This window comes from Pavona decussata, unplaced genomic scaffold, assembly GCF_977016875.1.
Source record: "Pavona decussata unplaced genomic scaffold, jaPavDecu1.1 SCAFFOLD_37, whole genome shotgun sequence".
Lineage (NCBI taxonomy): Eukaryota > Metazoa > Cnidaria > Anthozoa > Scleractinia > Agariciidae > Pavona > Pavona decussata.
In genome coordinates this window covers 4,582,112-4,602,500 of record NW_028145459.1, presented here as the reverse complement: position 1 = coordinate 4,602,500, position 20,389 = coordinate 4,582,112, and the positions used below count along the sequence as shown (strand labels likewise).

The 20,389-nt window shown below is 37.6% G+C and overlaps 1 protein-coding gene across 1 annotated transcript in view; it reads left to right on the top strand.

Moving 5' to 3' along the window:
* Positions 1–11,893, top strand: part of LOC146484172 (cysteine repeat modular protein A-like) — a 24,096-nt gene extending 12,203 nt beyond the window's left edge. The window contains exons 12-15 of the mRNA XM_085105483.1: positions 272–471; positions 3,303–3,422; positions 4,945–6,459; positions 10,782–11,893. Coding sequence (XP_084961609.1) covers positions 272–471; positions 3,303–3,422; positions 4,945–6,459; positions 10,782–10,942 — 1,996 coding nt within the window. The 3' untranslated portion in view covers positions 10,943–11,893. The remainder of the gene's footprint in view (positions 1–271; positions 472–3,302; positions 3,423–4,944; positions 6,460–10,781) is intronic.
* The last annotated feature ends 8,496 nt before the right edge of the window (positions 11,894–20,389 follow it).

The window sequence follows — 20,389 nt, the reverse complement described above, 5'->3', positions numbered from 1 at the left end:
CCCGACACCTTTTTCCCACCGCTTCTCCACCCCCCCCCCCCCGTCAATTGAGCCTTCCTCCTTTATCAAAGCTTGATTTTCCTTTGACTTTTATACTTTCATGTTGTTTAATAATAATAATAATAATAATAATAATAATAATAATAAAAATAATAATAATAATAATAATAACAATCTTTATACAGGGAGCCCACATCACGAAAGTGATATTCAGTGGGGCCCTGTAAAGTTTGGGAAGTTCTAATCAGATAACTGTGTTTTATCCATTTAGTGAGTGTGCTCCTTCAACAAGTTTTCATATCCAGCTTACTTATGAGGAGTTTAACCATGTAGATGGATTTATACGCTCGGGGTTTGAATGCCATCGTGGAGCAGATAAAGATAGGTTTTTTTCTCCAAAATTCTATAACTGTAGCCTTTGCACAGCTGGGTTCTATAACGAGCATGGTTCTTGTCTGGTGTGCCCTGCAGGTAATTAAAAGAGAGTGACAGACCATGTTCTGTCGCACTTTGTAATAATCATCGCACTTTGTAATACCTGTCGCACTTTGTAATAAAACTGTCGCACCTTGTAATACCTGTCACACTTTGTAATAACACTTGTCGCACTTTGTAATAAAATAGCTGTCACACTTTGTAATATCAAGTTGTCGCACTTTGTAATAAATTAAGCCGTCACACTTTGTAATAACAAATTGTCGCACTTTGTAATAAGCTTTTAAATCACTTTTGAATAGGATGTTCTGTGGAAAATAAGTGAATTAACTGATCATCCAGGGCACAAAAACGTTCTTCTTTGATATTTTACTTTGCATGCTAAACTGAGGGTATGAAAAAGAAACGCGTTCTCCTTCACGCTTTCTCCTCGCAATTGTTATTTTGGAGATCACACAGCTTGCTTAGCAATGATGGAATGCAATAAGTGAAAAGAGGGGAGATAACTCTTGGTTAAAATGAAAAGATGCACGCGTACGAGAGGGTTGAGTCAAAGGGTTTGTAAGGGAGATAAGGACTTCTGTATATGAGTTTTTTGGAGGGAACGAGGGCGGGAGGGGAGTCACAGGAATGAAACATGAAAACAATAAACATGAAAAAGAAAATTTTGATAATAAAAGTCTTTACAGTCATTTCCTTGCAAAGGTTCTTTTATCTGCAACTGTGCCTTTTGTTTGCAAAGCGAAGCTTTTTCAAGAAGGGAAAATTATATTCATTTACTATCCATTTTCTGGCGAAAACATCAAAAGTAGCATGTTGTTGAAATCTGCTTTATCACAACCCATCTAGAATAGAATCACCCAGATTGATAGGAAAAACAGTTCCTTAAACTGAGGAGAGAGAGAAACATTCTGTTTGTTCAGTTGTTTATGAAGTTTTTGAAAACAACTAGTTAATACCGTTTCATGTTATAGTTCGTTGTTGTTTATTCAAGGTTGAAAAAAAACAATTTTTATATTACTCTGATTCAATGCACTAGTACTAATATCACGTAAACTGATTACGCTATGATGGTTGCTGTTACATGTTCTGGCTTACGTTAAGCTATGCAATTTTTTTTAATTAAAATACGATACTATTTCACAATTATTCTATTCAATTATAGTCAACGGTACCTTCTTAGAAGACTCCCAGTCAAAGCCTTTATTTCCGGTTCGTACCATTTTTTGTTCTCAATACAATGTACCCTCTGCTCTTTTACTGATACAGTATGTCCCTGCAAGTTGCTTTTCATTTCTTCCTCTCTTAAACCCCACGGAAACAAGGGTTTTTTTTTTTTTTTTATTTTCATCCGCAGGAGATGCCAGTATATTTCAAATTCGAATCTTTATTTAAGATCTTTTAAAAAACCCCATGATAACTACCTTTCTTAATACCTGAATTAAGCTATCATTTACAATTAAACTAGTACCTAGCAATGGAGCGGCTTAACAAAACCGATTTTTAAAATTCATTATTTGGGGTGACAAAGTGTGTCTGTCAAGATACATCTTAGCCAAGACAAATAACAATTGCGAGGAGAAAGCGTGAAGGAGAACGCGTTTCTTTTTCATACCCTCAGTTTAGTATGCAAAGTAAAATATCAAAGAAGAACGTGTTTGTGCCCTGGGTGATCAGTTAATTCACTTATTTTCCACAGAACATCCTATTCAAAAGTAATTTAAAGGCTGATTACAAAGTGCGACAATTGGTTATTACAAAGTGTGACAGCTTAATTTATTACAAAGTGCGACAACTTGTTATTACAAAGTGTGACAGCTATTTTATTACAAAGTGCGACAAGTGTTATTACAAAGTGTGACAGGTATTACAAAGTGCGACAGTTTTATTACAAAGTGCGACAGGTATTACAAAGTGCGATGATTATTACAAAGTGCGACAGAACAGACCATCACAGTAATCGGTATGCAACATAAATAGTTGTCACAATAAGGACAGATAATAATTAGGCTCGAACGGCATTTGAACCCATGACTTTCATTTTTAATTTGCAGGGCCCCACTGAAAACCGCCAAGGCGAGTGGGCTCCCTGGATAAATATTATTATTATTATTATTATTATTATTATTATTATTATTATTATTATTATTATTATTATTATTATTACTTCTGCGATACCAGTGCAGTGCTCTAGCAACTGAGCAGTTAATGTAACTTAGAACTGGTCATTTTGTGTGTTCGCTATAAGCCCATGTGAATGAGGTGATGGAAGCGAAATATATGAAATTTGTATATTCGAAATAAAATAATAATAACAATAATAATAATAATAATAATAATAATAATAATAATAATAATGCTCACATTATGACCGTTAGGGTTTAGAACATTTCGAACCTTATCTGATGTGAAGTGACTTTCTGCAAAAATGTTTATTTATAGTTTGTCATGATCAGTTGCTTATTCTCCATTCAATTTTTTCCTGGGCTCGCAAACATCCTTCATGCAAATAAGGGTATTTATAGTCTCATATTTTGTACTCCCAAACTGAATGCAGTTTAATACATAATCAAGCGTCTTACTGAAAGCGTTTCTCTTTGTAACTTATAACCTCACTTGACGCCTTACACATAACTTACCCAAGCAATGTGCATGAACTTATGTCATATATAAACTCTTCAAATGCTTATCCACGTGTCTTCTTGTGGAAAGTTATTGACTGTTTGATTCCAGTTTTTTTTCTCTTTCAGTACATGATATCAGTTATTAATTACGTTTACCTTATATTCTTGGCAAAGACAATCCATTTTCCATTTACGATACTGTGAATCCATATGTAAAACTCTTTACTACTTTTGTATCTGCAGGGGGTTTTTACCAGGACCAAATGGGGCAGGTCGAATGCAAAAGATGCAGTGCTGGTACGTTTGTCTCCGTGGAACGTCATCCTGGTAAACGTGCAATTGACTGCTGGGCTTGTCCATACGGTAAGAAGTTTGGTCAGTATCCACCGTGAACAATGCAACCACTTCCAACACACTAATGACGATATCCATAGGGTAGAATTTTAATTTATTTTAATTTTGTGCCGGTTCAGCATTCTTTGCGAATTTAGCAAATAGATTCCATTTTGTCTTCCGTATGTTACGTTTATGGATCACAGATGACATCAGAATGGGGTAAGGTAAAGACAGCAGGGTTCTTACACATTTCTGCGATACTTTACTGAGCACACGCACCACACTGAATAAATATGAATATGTGAAACAAATATTTGAACAGCGGGTGAAAGATTAAATAGAAGAAAGACCCTCGTAGCTATTTACGCAGCTTAGCTAATTACGAAAAGAAAGCCTGAAAAATTCAGGCTTCAATGGGATTCGAGCCGATGACCTCTGCGATGTGAATGCAGCGCTCTACCAACTGCGCTATCGAGCCAACTGGGAACTCTGAGTTCGTTTTACGCAACTTAACCCATTGCCAAAAAGGAAGCCTGAACGCGATTGAAACCCATGACCTCTGCGATGCCGGTGTACTGCTCTACCAGTTGAGCTATAAAGCCAACTGGGAACTTGCCTTAACTTATTGTGACAATGTAGACAGATCCTTGATAGCTCATTTGGTAGAGCACTGCACTAGCAATGCAATGCATGGGATCGAATCCCGTTCAGGCTCAGTCTTTTCACAAATGCTGAAGTTGCCTAAATAACCGCGATGGTCTTTCTTCTATTTAACCACGTAGATATATTTGTTTATGCAACAACACAGACACTTCTTGAGAAAGAATTGCGTCAACTAAGCCGTGCATTTTTATAAAATAGGTGAATGCGAAAACGTCCTGGTGTAACAGATATAAAAGATATGTTAAATTTCATGCCGTCAGCGTGTCAATCAGAAACTCTCAATGGCATAATTTGTAGATTACGGTACGCAACTGCACCCCTACCACAAGGAAATAGTTCAAAAGACATTCGGGAAGGACTTTTAGGAAGTAACCTTTACTCCGTCTCAAAATGTCGGATCCAAGACAATAATTGAATGAAGCCGTTTCTCAGTGTTTCTTGGATTTCTCCTGGAAACAAACTTTGAAAAACATTCTCTTCCTTTTCGCCTCACTATAAAATTCTCGTTTTCTTTAACAGAGTTTAAGTCAATTGTAGTTCATGATTCATATCAAATTTTCAGTAAAATTGTCAAGTTTAGTCGAAAATTCTGTTGTGTTTTTTCCCGACACAGAAAAACAGTTTGCAAAACTTTACCAATTTTGGACTTTGGATCTGTTCATGTGAAACCTCACAAGTAACACCAGGCATTGATCATAATGTGTTTTTCTTTTATCACATAATCAGTAGGGACCAATCGAAACGCGCTCATGTCTTCGTCATTGTATAGTTCCAAGCAGCGCACACTGACCATACTTTTTAGTATAATCATTTCAAGGACATGCCGCAATGATTATGCTCCAAAATTGTCTAAATCTCAGTTAATAAACAATGATCTTCTCCACAGGTACTATATCTAATGAAACTGCTGGCTATCGTGCGTGTAGATGCCTGCACGCCTTTTACCGTATGGATCGTTTTGGGCCCTGTTCAGCGTGTCCGTCCCAGGGCATAAACTGTGTAAACGATACAGCAATATTGGCGCCCGGTTATTACTGGAACTGGACCAACCCAAGTAACAAAGACAGCTATAAAAACTTCGTAAAAAACATTCATTGCTTTGAGGCTAATTACGATAAAATGTTCTCCAAATTTCCCATGCCACTGCCAAAACCAGTAAAATGTCCTTATTCTGGCTCATGCAAAGGCGGAATTGATTCAGAATGTTACGAAGGATATAAAGGCAGCCTGTGTGCTACTTGTACTAATGGCTACTACTTACGATTTAACACTTGCTTAAAGTGTCCGGGATTAACTACCTCTATAATTTCCTCTCTTTTGGTGATTGCACTTTTTGTCGCGGTGTTTCTAATGGTTCTGTGGGGCGATTCAAAGAAAACTGAGAATAATCGTACTGTCGCAGACGTCGTCATGTCCTGTTTCAAGATTGTGATTGGCTTTTACCAAGCCATTGGTGGTATTTTCTCAGCGTTAGAGAGAGTTCAGTGGCCAGTAACATTGATCTCCATGGAAAAATGTTTAAAACTGTTCGAAGGAAATATTTTTCAGTTTGCTCCGTTAAGCTGCATCTATCCGAAACTACGACTAGACCAATTCTTTAAATTTATCTCGGTTATCTCTGTCAATCTGTTAGTTGTTGTTCTTATTTTAATCTACCTCTTTCTTAAAAAGCGCCACATCAAGAGAAAGCTGGATTACTCCTGCAGCGAACAAACAAGGGCGGTATCTAGTTTGAGGAAGTCCTGCTATCGGAACATTTTCTTATTTCTACTGACGTCATATCCAATCACGAGTAAAATAATTACCCAAATTCTACCTCTTCCAGGCGCATGTGTCACACATTGTTTCACAAATGACAAGAATCATTGCATCTCCCTCCTGAAAGCCGATTACTCAATCGAATGTTTCACTGCCCGACACAAGTTGTACTGGCCCATTGCCGCAGTGTTTGCTTTGTATCCCGTGGGATTTCCTCTCCTCATGCTGTTTCTTGTTTACAAATACCGCAAACCCCAGGCTGATGAAGAAATTGCCTTCGGGTTGAAAGTGTTCTTTGAGAACTACAAGAAAAAATATTGGTTTTGGGAGATAACAGAGATGTATCGTAAACTGATACTAATCTCTTTAATCTTTCTATTTGGATCCGAGAGCCTTTCCCAGATTGGCATTACTGTCTTCACCGTAAGTGTGTTTGGAGTGGCTTACACCCTCTTCCGCCCAATAAAAGACAAGTTTGAAGATCGACTCCAAACCTTTGTGCTGTGGGTCATCTTCTTTGACGTATGCCTTGGAACAATGTACACCACCGGTGATGTCACTCATCGTCACAGAGGAAACGACTCGGTATTGGTTAATGTCCTCTTCGTGGTCCTGAATACCTCAGTGCTGCTGGTTGCTTTGGGTAAGCCTTGCTACTATTTCAACATCTTATTTTAGCCCTTGTTGGCTCATTGAAATATATATTGAACTATTATACCGTGATATATCTTTGCTTTATATGTTTCAGACAGTTATTGGATAATCATTATGCTATCTTACCTTGTTTCTTTTAATGACTGAACAAGCCTTTTTTTGTCAGCCGTGGCCTATCGGTACCTTTAATATTTTTTACCGTATTTTTGACGATGGCTTAAGAGCGGATGTCTTTACATATCAACCAGAGGTGTGCAATGGCGAAAAATTCAAAATTCTCAAATTAATTAACAACATAGCCCACGGTAAACTATTGCAAGAAATACATGTTTTACTTCGATCCGATAATTATTTTTGATGTGAGGCTATGATCTTGAATTCACCGCTCCTGAACCGGGTTTTCGGTGTTTGACACCACATGTTGCGAAGACCTTGTTTTCAAAATCAAACCAGTTTTGTTCCAAACGAAAAACATCCAGTCTGATAAAGTACATAATTACGGACATCATGAATGGTATGTTACTCATCTGAAGTGAAAATTAAATATTTAGGAGATTTTTCAATATTTACAATTTTTTAAGCGATTTCTCGTGATGCCAAATTGACAAATTTGCGAGGTTAAAATCATCAACTGGTACATGGCGTTGAGGATAAAGATTTACTATACACCACGTGAAAGAGCATCATTTCTTCTTATAAAATCCGCTTTCAAAACTATGGTCAACACAGAAGGAAATTTTTGAGGCCGCGAATTACAAGTAGTACTTTAGTGAAATTTGACCTTTTTTGTCACGGCATTCCGATGCTAAAACTCAGATAAACACAACATGAAAACGTTTAAAAACTACAATTGTTTGTTGGTACTTGCTAGAGGTTTTGGCCCACGTTCATAATATTACTTTCCATGGTTTTTAATCATTTCGGGCAGGCACAAAAGATTGTAGCAGTTTTATTAGACCCCGAGTTCAAAAGCGTATAAAGGTCACAAAGGTCAGTTTACGTAGTCAACGTTTTGAATTCGGACCAAATGTTTTGCATTGAATCTTACTTTAGAACAAATGAAACGATAGCTACAAGTGCTACAAGTTCATACCTTTTTAGCGAGCTTTCTGTGCATTGTAGAAATCATCACATCAATCAGGAACGATATATGCATTTTGCCGCGATTTAAAAGTACGTTTAACGGCAGAGATTGCATTACAGTTTGCGCAGACCACTTGCCCCCAGTGGGAGGGGGACTCCTATATCAAATTGACGAGTTGATCGTCATAAATTTTGAAAAGTACCACTAAAAGGAACCAGAATTTGTTTTGTAGCCGTGGTCTGTATAATTTTCCCACTTAGTGGTACCAATTCTAAAATGAATACGCTAAGTGACAGTTGACTGATATTTATAATAACTTTCTCCTATATGTTTTCGCTCAATACCCTAAAACTGGTTAAAAGGTACCGCCATACCTTTGACAGGTACCAAACCACAAATTTTAATCCCCGAAAGCTACGATCACCCCCGTCAATTTTCATACAAAGGTTCACCCCCCGGGTACCCTGCGAGCAGAGGCCCTTCGACTTATCTAGGAAGATCAAAGGGCCTCTGGTCGAATGGTACCCCCCGGGCGCATGCCAAGGGTAATTTTTCACTGCCCCTTCGATACAAACTGTAACTGCGATTTACTTGTGAGCTGTATTTTCTGTCACTGAACTTTCTAAACGTGCAGTTAGCACACGTTGGTATTTAGATCGCGTCAGTTTGTTTATTTTGCTCTGCAATCCAACTTTTAAAATGGTCGATTCTGGTTTCACGGCGTTCAAACAAATTGAGCCGAAATGGTATCGTGTAAGTATGCTTCGATTGTTGGAGGACAATGTGGACAAAGTGTTGGAAATCCAGCGAGTACCCAATGTATTCCAATCAGAGATTGTGGCACAGACATTCAGAACTATCTAAGGGCCACGGGGTTTCCTGATTGAACACTGAAAACTGAGGCGGAGCTTCTCGTAGGCAGAGCAGGTATCGAATAACTGTAACACAAAACTTCTGACCTCAAATAAGAATTACCTTTAATAGCGCTTGCAATTTGATTCTGAATTACTGTTTATTACATCCACACACATTTATGATTTTTAGTGATTTTTTTTTTTTAAAGTTATTTGGCCCTGTCCTTTGTCACTGCTACAGTTTCCCGACGTAAAGAATGGGGAGCTTAGTGGGGAGGCGGCAGGGTAAGAGCGAGGAGGGAAACGGGGTTGCGTCACCACCGTCGTCCCTATTTTCCCCAATTCCTGCAGTACGACTCACACCTGCTACAGTCGACCACAGTACATTGTCAGGGAGGGACGTAGGGGGAGCAATTTTTGTCAGAAAGAGGGCCAGGGTTTCACAGCCTGGACGGCACAGCTACGCTCCTTTGGCTGTAAAGCTAGTTCTACAAAGTGACATAACTAACTGACTAAACTTCAGGGCAAAATTTCCCTTGATATCTTCGAAATCGATGACAGCCATCTAATCAGGTCTATTTGCTCAAGACATCGAGATGCTTATGGCATCAGACGGCGCTGCCAAAACCGATTCTGCGCCGGTCCCACCAAGTTGGGCAGCTAATCATTTCAAGCAAACGAAGGGAGATCGGAGCATCACATTTGTGCATCTAAACTTATCCACAAGATGACCTCGATATTAGTGCCTGTCGGCTTTCGTAAGTACTCTAAAAGTTCAGAGCATAGCACCATATATTTAGGCAACATGATCTTGTTGGATCGTGTTCTTACTTTGACCCATTAAGGCCAAAGAAACCATACTTTGTCTGCTCAAATTCTATTACTGATGGATGAACTATCTTTTATCGTATGAAAACTATCATACAACAGACAATTTTTGTGAACAATAAATTGAATTTTCGGCCTTATCCAGATGAACTAGACAGTCACATTGCTTTTAACTCTCCTTGAGTAGCATTCATGGAAGCCTCGCGAAACGCCCCTCAGGGACGGGGGCGATGAGAGGCGGCTGTATTCGCAGGCTACGTTAGACTGAAATTCGAAAAACTTTATCAAAAATCAAAACAACTGCGCGAACGTAGACGCAACCAGATAAAATTGTGATAACCCAAAACCGTAATCTCAGTTTGAACTGATTATATAATTAATTGTCTTTGGGGTCTAGCTGGACGAAACATCGCTTTCTATCCCGTGGACAAGGGCGTACGTAAGTGCAAGGTCAGCGGTCTACCAGTGAAATGTATGTAACACAATCTTTGTGACCAAAAGGCCTAAAGTGTTACGATGTTTCCTATAGATGTCCCATATTTCTTAAACATCCAGTGTGGCCGCTCCAAGGTATGAATTATATACCATTCTCAGCTATTTGCTCCATTTTTTTCAAAGTAAGATTGAATGAAAGAAGTCCTGGTTTCATTTTATTCCATATTTACTAGTGTTGCGACCGGTTGACAACGTAAACTGACCCATGTACGGCTTTTGAACTCCGCTAAAATCCTTTGAAACTGCCCCTAAAGGATAGAAAACCAAGTAAAATAGTCTTGTAAGCATAGGTCATGCACAGACAGTGCCCTGTAGCAAGAATTAATAAACCATTGTTGTTTGAAACGTTTTCATGTTGTGTTTATGTGAGTTTTAGCAACGGAATACCGTGACAGAAAAGCTCAAATTTCACTAAAGTACTACTTTTAATTCGCGGCCTCAAAAATTTCCTTCTGTGTTGCCCATAGTTTTGAAAGCGGATTTTATAAGAAGAAATGATGCTCTTTCACGTGGTGTATAGTAAATCTTTATCCTCAACGCCATGTACCAGTTGATTATTTTAGCCTGGCAAATTTGTCAATTTGGCATCACGAGAAATCGCTTAAAAAATTGTAAATATTGAAAAATCTCCTAAATATTTAATTTTCACTTCAGATGAGTAACATACCATTCATGATGTCCATAATTATGTACTTTATCAGACTGGATGTTTTTCGTTTGGAACAAAACTGGTTTGATTTTGAAAACAAGGTCTTCGCAACATGTGGTGTCAGACACCGAAAACCCGGCTCAGGAGTGGTGAATTCAAGATCATAGCCTCACATCAAAAATAATTATCGGATCGAAGTAAAACATGTATTTCTTGCAATAGTTTACCGTGGGCTATGTTGTGAATTTTTTTGAGAATTTTGAATTTTTCACTATTGCACACCTCTGGTTGATATTTACAGACATCCGCCCTTTAAGAGACGATAAATTACCCTTGGGCCATCTAAACACAACGAACTGGCAAAGATAGTGTGGCATTGAGGTAATTTTTATCCCTTCTAGGTAAAGGAGTTGCCTACTTGAAGTTCGTCTGGAAAAAGGTTTCCTCATGTCTGATGCAATGCTTCCATATTTTCCGGAATGGAGTTGTGTTTCTGAAGAGAAGAGCCTACATTCTCTTCTCTAACCCAAATGAAGCCGCCGAACCACTCTTGATCCAATAATATCAGCAAGCAGAAGATTTCGTCGCCTTACTTGAATGACAGTCCGTCTAACTTATGCACTGTAAGCATTTAGAACATTTGAATTGAGTCTCCGAAGGTGTTGGTTACCTAGAAAAAATATTACACTTTGAATTACGTTACAGCATTTAATCTCAAGAAATAGTCAAAGCAGTTCAGAATCTTGGGTCAAACTGTTACCGCTTTCCATTCTTCTATCAAGCCGAAGTCGTGCGTAATTTTGGAGCCGGTCAGACTCGATTCAAATGTTCAAAATTCTTTTAAGATTTGCCTTAATAATTTGCTGACTTTGAACAACCCGTTGTGTTAGAATGACCCTTCAATAGTTTAAACACTCACCTTATGCTTTATTCCACAAACAAAGCTAATTCACCACCATTTTGAATTGGGGTAGACGTGGCGCGAAATGAGTGTTTGCAAGGCAGTCCGACGACAAGTTATTTCTGCTGAAATTCATTTTGGATATATTGAAACCCCAGGCAACTGAATCGGTAATATATATCTTCAGTCTAGAGGCCTCAAGTTTCATCCCTAAGACCTTAGGCTAAAGTAATTTTTTTTCAATTTGCAGGGTTTGTTATTTGGCTTTATTTTTATGCGTAAATTATTTGTAAATTGTATTTCATATTGTAAATTATTTGTGTTCCTAAAATAAATACTGTAATACATGCTATATTTGCTCCAATCAAAATTGCGGCCAACCCGAGCGGGGAAGCTTATAAAAAAAATTGCGGAATAAAAAGCAAGTAATTCTGAGTTTCGTTTACTTTATAAGTAGTGATTGACTATATACTTGTAATATTAAGTAACGGTAAACTGATTCTATATTTGAACATGTTAACATTAGATAGTGCTTTCAAGAGTCAGTCACAACTGAAGGGATGCTGTTCGAAATCCAAGTCGATAGGGTTCAGAATCGGGAAGTTTTATAATGTTTTAGGATTAATGCAAAGTACAAAATAATGAGTTTTGAAGAGCTTATTGAAACAGTTCTTTGAATTTAGTAGTGCTTCATAATTTAACGAGTTTAATTACAAAAAAATAATTTTCTCGTGTTTTTCGTGAAATATGAGCTCCATTGTTTGCCCATACTACCATAGTTTTGGCTTTTTGAACTGCTAGTTTCCTACTAGCTGTGCGACTGAAGTAGCACGGCGTCAGAACTTCCTCATACTTCTATGAACTAAAATTACTAAATATATTAGACAGAATCACCAGTCAAAAATAAGTTTTTTGGCATTTGTTTTCAAGTTAAACCGAATCTTAACTTTTTAAGTGACTCGAATGCTGAGAGGTAAAAACGGTAATGTAAACTACATTTTGAGTAAGACTTTTTGCGAAATATCGCGTAACGGTTAGAGAAGAAAATGTTGTTAATTACCAGAATTACGCATAAAAGTTGAAATAAACATACAATTGTTGGAGAAAGTGATTGAGAAGATTCATTTTGCAGTTTTCTGTATTGAATGAAATGTTAGCCTGCGAACGCAGACGTATTTCTGGCTGTCGCTTCTCTTTCGGCGGAGAGAAGCGACAGCCGGAAATACGTCTGCGTTCGCAGGCTAAAGAAATGTAGACGTGAAAACTGCAAAGGACCGCCAACGATAATGCTGCTAGTTGACTAGGATCTACGAGAGACCTAATCAGCCAAAAATAAACTGTAACACAAACTGCAAGGCTGATACTATGTGAAAAGGTTCACTTTGCGAGATAACAACCCGACAGAAACCGACAAAGCAGGCCGCTGCAACCGTGGACTGTCCACGGTTGCAGCCCTGTTTTGTCGGTTTCTGTCTGGTTTTTGTCTCGCAAAGTCAACTTTTTCACGTAGTATCAGCCTTGCAGTTTGTGTTAAAGAAATGTAGGCATACTCGGAATTTATTCACCCGGCTTAAAGCATCGACATTCAAATCCTAGCAGCCTGCAGGATTTTTGTCACATTAACCTTGTTTAATGAGTCTCCTAGCTCCAATAGCTCAGTGGTAGAGCATCTGAACCAGTAAGTGGAAGGTCGTAGGTTCAACTCTTCTCAGTGTGAGAACTCTGATTTTTTTTCTCTGAGCATGCCTGTGTCACAAACTGAAAAATACACCTGCTATCTCTGATATACTTAACAACCTCGCCGTTCCAAAGGCCGACCCAAACAAGCGGCAAAGGCATCAGTAGACCTACGCAATGAACATCTCTGGCGCATAGGATGGGTATCCACAGTATTTGCTTTCTTCGTCCCTCTCAGAGAAATGTTCGCTTTTCAGGACACCCAACGGTTCTTTTCGGTGGAATACTGATCTTTGTTGAAAAAGATATTATTCCGCTCAGCGATTGGGATTCGTGAAGAAAACCCAGCGATTATTTCTAACGAACGACTGCCCTAAGCTTTTGGCACGCTGAAAAACTAATCTATTTTGTTTCTTGAGGGCAAATGGGTCGTTTAAAAGAGCAAAAAAAAGACCAGGCAACCATTTTGGATAGCCAACAAAGTTTTCGGCAACTTAAATTGTCAGCTAAAGAATCCGAACAGATCAAACTGTCTTAGCTTACACAAATTTGCCAGGCTTTTCAAAAACTCATTAACAATTCATAAGCCCATTGACCTATGAAATGGTCGATAAAGCATCACGTGCAGTGGTTTTAAAACCAGATAAAGCCTCCTCCTTATTAGTATGCGGTGTTTAATGTTTTTCTCGTATGCCAGTTTCCAACGTTTACAAAAGCATCACTCTTGACACACGCTTTTCCAGGAATGTTTTTGAAGCCGTTCAAAAAACTCACAGCAAGTGTGTTGTCGGGTGTAAAATCACTCGGCTGCGCCTCGTGGTTTTAAATCCCAATAAAACACTGCTACTCGTGTTTTAAACATTACATAAAATTCACGTGGGAATGTAAGGAACAACATTTTTTTTAACTCTTTTGCTTTAATGTCCTCGTTGGGTACCCCTGACGAATAAATATTTGCGGAATTTGTGCATGTATAACTTCTTGAAACACCAAGCAGCCTAAAAAACCATAAAGTTCAAGGGAATGTCATACTATTGAAGTGCCCAACTAAATTGAGCAAATAAACATTTTGAAGTTTCCACGGCAGTCTGAATCGAACCGAACGAATTTTGTACAAAGAGGCCATCGAGCCCGCCTTGCAGGCAACTAACTGCTCTAACTGAGAGACTGTGATAGGCTCCTTCTTGGATGTTCGGTGGGCCAGCAAACACTGCGCACCGGCAAGAATACTCTTCACCAACGGATGATCAGAAGGAGACGGTTCGCCACCCAACTGGTGAAACCAAGTAATGCTATGAACTGCTGACTCCAAGGGAGATGCTGTCTTCGCCTCAGTCATTAAATGACGCAAATAAATAAGTGAAACGGAGAAGCAGGAAAAACTGTCAAGCCATGTCCTTCTGCCCAAGACCTCCATCTGTTGTAAGAAGAAAAATATTTGGAGGAAGAACTGGAAGCTCTGCTAGCCAACGCAACATCCGGAAGAGAACTTGCAAGGGATTGTAAAACACCATATCCCTGGGGAACCGCAGCCCGAAGATCCGACCACATAGTAGAGCTGAAAACATCGGCAAAATAAAAGCACAAAGAACACACACACATAATAAAAAGACAAAAACAAACAAAAATGACACTTACGCTGGAACAGCAAGACCGAGATGAAAAACAAAACCAGTAAGCCCAAATAGACTCCAAATATATACCCCCGCTAATTACCCACATACCAGCGCACATGCCTAAGCAAACATAAAATACCGATGAGAGCATATTTTTCTGCTAATTACCAAGTCAAAGGCAGGAAAATTCTAGAACGGTCGGTTTTCCACGCCAGAACGGAGAAGTGGCTATTACTCCTTAAGGTATATGTTCTGTGATTGGCAGCAGGCAACAGGTTGTTCACGCGATTGTCCTTATCACTTAATGATGGCGTTAAACACATTACTGTAGATGGTTTATTAGTTCTATTTTTTATAAATCAACAAATCGAAGAGGTCTACTCTTCTTAGTGCATCGTTGTATGATGCTCCAGGGCAAGTAATTAATAATAGAGACCTTAAGATTGAGGACCGTGGTCTATCAAATCGAATGCTTTTTGATAATCGAAAAGTATAGTTCTTACTGTAGCGCTATTTCCATCTGTTCCCTTTATTTGGCCAACTGCGAACGATGTGTAATAAAGCCTGGATGGTCGAGAACTTGGGAACCGCGCCATACTGATTCGGGTCGATTCGGGCTCTCGCTTTTTACAGGCAAATTATGAAAAATGACATCCTTTTTTATCTCCTTCGGATCGGTTATTACAGTCAAGAGCCGAGCATGGCATTTTAAGTCCATAACGGAAGGAGAATTCACCGCGGAAAAGAAGTACATCAGTGTTGCTAGCTACATTTGAGATTTATGTCAATTTCATTGGACGAAATGACGTCACGAACAGACGGCCAGGCTACTACGTATACGCTCAATTTGGATTTGAAGATGAATTTCGTGTGTATCGAATGCACTTCAGAAGCTCAAACTGACAAGGAAGTCAACTCCTGTGTTGTTAGCTGTGTTTAGTTTTTATTGATGGATTAAAAAATACTGAATTTCTGGTGAGACTTTCTCCTTTAATCTCAAAAGAAGACCTTTCAATAAAGAATGAAGACTGTTGTGATCTTGTGTTTTGATCAGTCTGTGTGCTGCTTTTAAAGTGCCTATCACCCTTACCCAATTCCTCTCATTCTCAAAAGTAGACGTAGAAAGTAAGCCAAAACAAGCAAAATAATGAGATTTGAAGTTATTCTCGATTTTTAAAACGCCATCGAAATCACAATTTCCGAAGTTAAAACCGCGCCATTAGAGGACTGGCACTAGTGAGTTGTGACGTCGACGCGGTATCTCGATAACAAGCACACAACAAAACAGCAGTGAGTCGGAGTGAATTCTACGCGAGCTGTTTGGAGTTTCTGGCCGAATTTTTAGCCCAAAAGCCGAACACTGACACCGAATCCGAGAAAAACTACAACTCAGATGATTCAGAATTTAACTACAACCCCGGCTACGTGATTGACGCGCCGATCAAGCACGTAAAATTGGAATGAAAGGCGTACGCAACTCCCACTCGCATGTTTAGCGCTTCTATCTGAATGAATGAATGTTTATTTCCCACAATTATAAGTAACATAATAAGTACATAGTGCAATTTACATTGAAGTCGGGAGGAAGACTGAAGAAACCCTTACGGGCTTTTACAAAGTAATGCCCCTTTGATTCAAATTACATTTTTAAGCTAAATAATCAGGACATCAGGTTTGGTGTACAAATAACAGTAATAATAAAAGGTGCAAGTAAAATTATGTAAGTTAACGCCTATATCATAATCATTGAAAGAGAAGGAATTGCTTCATTTTCTTTTTGAAAACATGTATAGAAAGAGATCGTTTTATCTCTCGAGGAGTTTTGTTCCATGTATCAACTATCGTACTTCTTAAAGAGTATTTTCCATAGTTAGTTCGGTTAAAACACTTATGTAGATGTTTTGAATTCCTGGTATTATAACCATGGACTTGCGTGTTTTCAATGCAGAGGTCACTGAAATAGGTGGGTAACGATTTACTGATAAGACTAAAACTGAAAGATCCGATTAGTAGGTCATTAATTTGGTAAATATTTAAGAGACCCATCTTTATAAAAAGAGGAAGAGATGGTGCGGTATATGGAGAGAATGTTATGATACGTAGTGCTTTTTTTTGTAATTTGAACAATTTCATTAGCCTTGTGGGGTAATTATTCGCCCAAACGGTGTCTCCGTAATGCAGGTAAGGGTAAATCAAACTATTGTATAATATTTTCAATAGTACTTGACTGACATAGAAGCGAATCCTACATAGCATACCAGTGGTTTTTATTATCTTCTTAGTGATATAATCAATATGATTCTTCCATGTTAAGTGCTGGTCAATTATAATTCCTAAGAATTTAGTTTTATCTACTCTCTAGATCTCCTTATTATCAAGCTTAAGAGTCAGTGATTTTTTTAACTGTTTCTTTGCTGTTCTAAATATTATGTAATTGGATTTTTTTATGTTGAGTGTAAGTTGATTTAGTGTTAACCATTCTTGAACATCAACTAATTCCGCATTTATATTACACTCGAGTTCATTTATGTCTTTACCTGAGCAAAACAGATTAGTATCATCTGCAAATAATATAGTAGATAAATTTTTGGTAGAATTGGTTAGGTCATTAAAATAAATTAGAAAAAGTAATGGTCCAAGAATAGATCCTTGTGGGACCCCACACATAATTGCCATTTCTGTTGATCTGATTTGATTATATTTAACAATTTGTTTTCTGTTGGTTAGGTAATCGTTTATCCATGCAAGACAATTTCCGCGTATACCATAGAAAGAGAGCTTCTTTAGAAGAATATCGTGATTTACTGTGTCAAACGCCTTTGATAAATCAAGAAATATACCAACAGTGAACTGGTTATTTTCTACCCCTTGTGTTATTTTATCAACAAGTTCAATTATTGCATTATTAGTAGTGCTTTTACTTCGAAATCCATATTGATGGTCAAATAAAATTTTATTTCTATCTACATAGTTCATTAATCTTTTGTTCATCAGTTTTTCTAGTATTTTCGAAAAACAGGGGAGAACAGAGATTGGTCTGTAATTTGACAATACACTCAGATGATTTATACACCGGTGTTACCAAAGCTACTTTGAATTCATCTGGGACTTTACCAGTTGAAAATGTAAGATTAAAAATGTGAGACAGTGGTAGAGATATGTAAGGGGCGACATGTTTAACTACTTTGCTGTTTATGTCATCAATACCACAACTTGATTTGTTTGCCATTTTATCAATTTCTTTGTTTACTTCAGCACATGTAGTGTCATGTAAAAACATGGAGTCACAATAATTTCCCTTTAGAAATTTGTAAAATTCATCCGAACCGTCCTCAAATTTCATAGCTAGATTAGGCCCAACATTTACAAAGAATTCATTAAATTTATTTGCAATCAAATTAGGATCACTGATATCATCATTTTCATTGTTCAGAAAAGAACTGGGAAGAGAGTTATATGATTTTCTATTACCAAGTAATTCATTAATAGTATTCCACGTCGATTTTATATTATTTTGTCCTTGACTGAATTTTTTACAATAATAATTCTTTTTAGCAATTCTGATTAGATGATTCAATTTATTTCGTTATAATTTATAATCATGTTCAGTTTTTAATGTTTTTAAAAATTTATTATAGAGTAATTCCTTGGTTTTTGAAGATTTCCTTAAACCTTTCGTTATCCATAAATTGTTATACCTTCGTGTACCTATACGTTTAGTCATTTTAACTGGAAAATGTTTATTATAATGGTCAGAGAATTCAGCGAGAAATGCTTTAAAAGACTCTGCCGGGTCATTCTTAGATAACGTGGTTAGCCAATCACAGGTTTTAAGACAACTAGAGAACGAATCTAGAGATTTCTTATCCATTATTCTAGTTACATAACTACCTGATTCAGAGCTCACAGTATTAATGTGCATCTCATGCTCTGTAATGGTGAAAATAGGTAGATGATCAGATATATCATTAACCATGATACCACTTAGGTGTTCAGTGTGACTTAAATTGTTAGTGAAAATGTTATCTATTAGTGTTGCAGTAGATTTAGTTATCCGTGTTGGCTTTGTAATTAGTGGTATATAACCAGATGATGAAAATTGATTAAAAAATAAATTTGAGAAATTACATTGATCATATTTTAGGAGATAGAAGATCTCAGTCTTTTGATCAATTTAGCTTCTTGTATGTTTACAGCGGGTTGGCATGACGATTTGAAGGATTTCTATGATAATCATAGAACAAAACCATGTGCTTAACTGTAGCATGTTTTGTATTTTGATCTCAAAGGACATTTTGGGTTTAGAGTTCTGCGTTTATCGCCTGTTTATTTCACCTCTGGTTGTTTCTGTTTCGCTGCTGTCGTTCTTATGCCATTTCATTTTACTAGTATTTAGATCTAGTTTGGCTCGTTTCAGTTCGCAGTCCGGTGACAGTGCAGCTTCTAGTTAGGATTGAACCGTGTGATAATCTTTAACCTCCGAAAGCGACCGCTATTGTTGTTATTTATCTTTGTTAGTATTTGAACTGTGTAATTACATCAGTTTATCTTACAGTTTTTGTATTGCGGGGCCCGGCCATTTGTTTTTGTGGCAAGATGTTGTGTTTCTCATCGTTGTTATTTGTTTTTTGATCCTTTCTCTAGCACTGTAGATTTCTTCGAGAGCTATGCAATGCGTGAAAATGAGGACTTAAGTTTGTTTAGTTACGGCTTCGTTTTTGCATCGCCTCGCTTAGCTCCGCTCTGAAGTTTGTGTTGGGGGAGCTTGCTATTTTCTAAATATTTGAAATCTTTCGGTTTTAAAGAATATTTTACTGAGGCCGAGGGAAGTGTAAATAAGCAAGACTTTTCCTATGAACTAGAGGCTTGCCTTTTGTCAACGAAACCACCACATCACAAATTTTACTTCCCGGCAACATACGGACCGCTGGGGAAACATATTTCGTGGCGTTAATATCAATCAATCAATCAATCAATCAATAAACTTTATTTACCCTCAAATTTACAGTGTCGCACTGAAGTGCTAATATCTTCGAGCCAACTATATTAATAAGTAATTATAATAAAAAGTTAATTCTATATAACAAATAAGATAACTAACTACCTAGACAACTAACTTGCAAATTATCATGATGTAGAAAGGTTTGCAGTTCCTGCCCTTTTAAGTAAATCATTGTTCCCAGTAGATATCAGTCGTCGAAAAGAAGTAAAATCAGAAATAATGCGGTAATGGTCAGGAAGAGAATTCCAAGATGTTGCTGCCAAGTAACTAAAAGAATTGATACCATAAGAAGTGGTCAGTCGTTTGGGCAAACAGAGTAAGCTTGTTCAGTTGATATTTTTATCATTTTTAAATTGTTTATTAGCAGAAATTGGTCTGGTAGTAACGCACAACGTTTGGAAAGCCGTTGAGTGTTTTTTTTTTCAAAATTTCTCGATTTCCAGGTAAGAAAAGCCGACCTTTTGAGTAGCATTTCGAACATGTCAATCGACCAAGATGTTCGATTGACTCTTTACCTCGTTCTTCACAGACAAATTCAAGACTGAAGCTTTTTTTAAAAAGAATGATCTGTTCTTTTTGGAAAGGCTACTCCCAAATCTATACACGCGGAATTGACAAAGAAAAAGAACTGGCTTTATCATGTCACTGTGGCCCTTCATCCGCTCGCCAACAGACAACAGTCTCAGAAGACTCCATTCGCCTTTTCGCATTCTTGTAAGTCTAGAGCAATTATAAATTAAAATAAGTTTACCATTTCAGTAGGTTTTTTTTGGCTGCACCTGTAAGCTTAAATAAAAAAAAATGGCAACATTT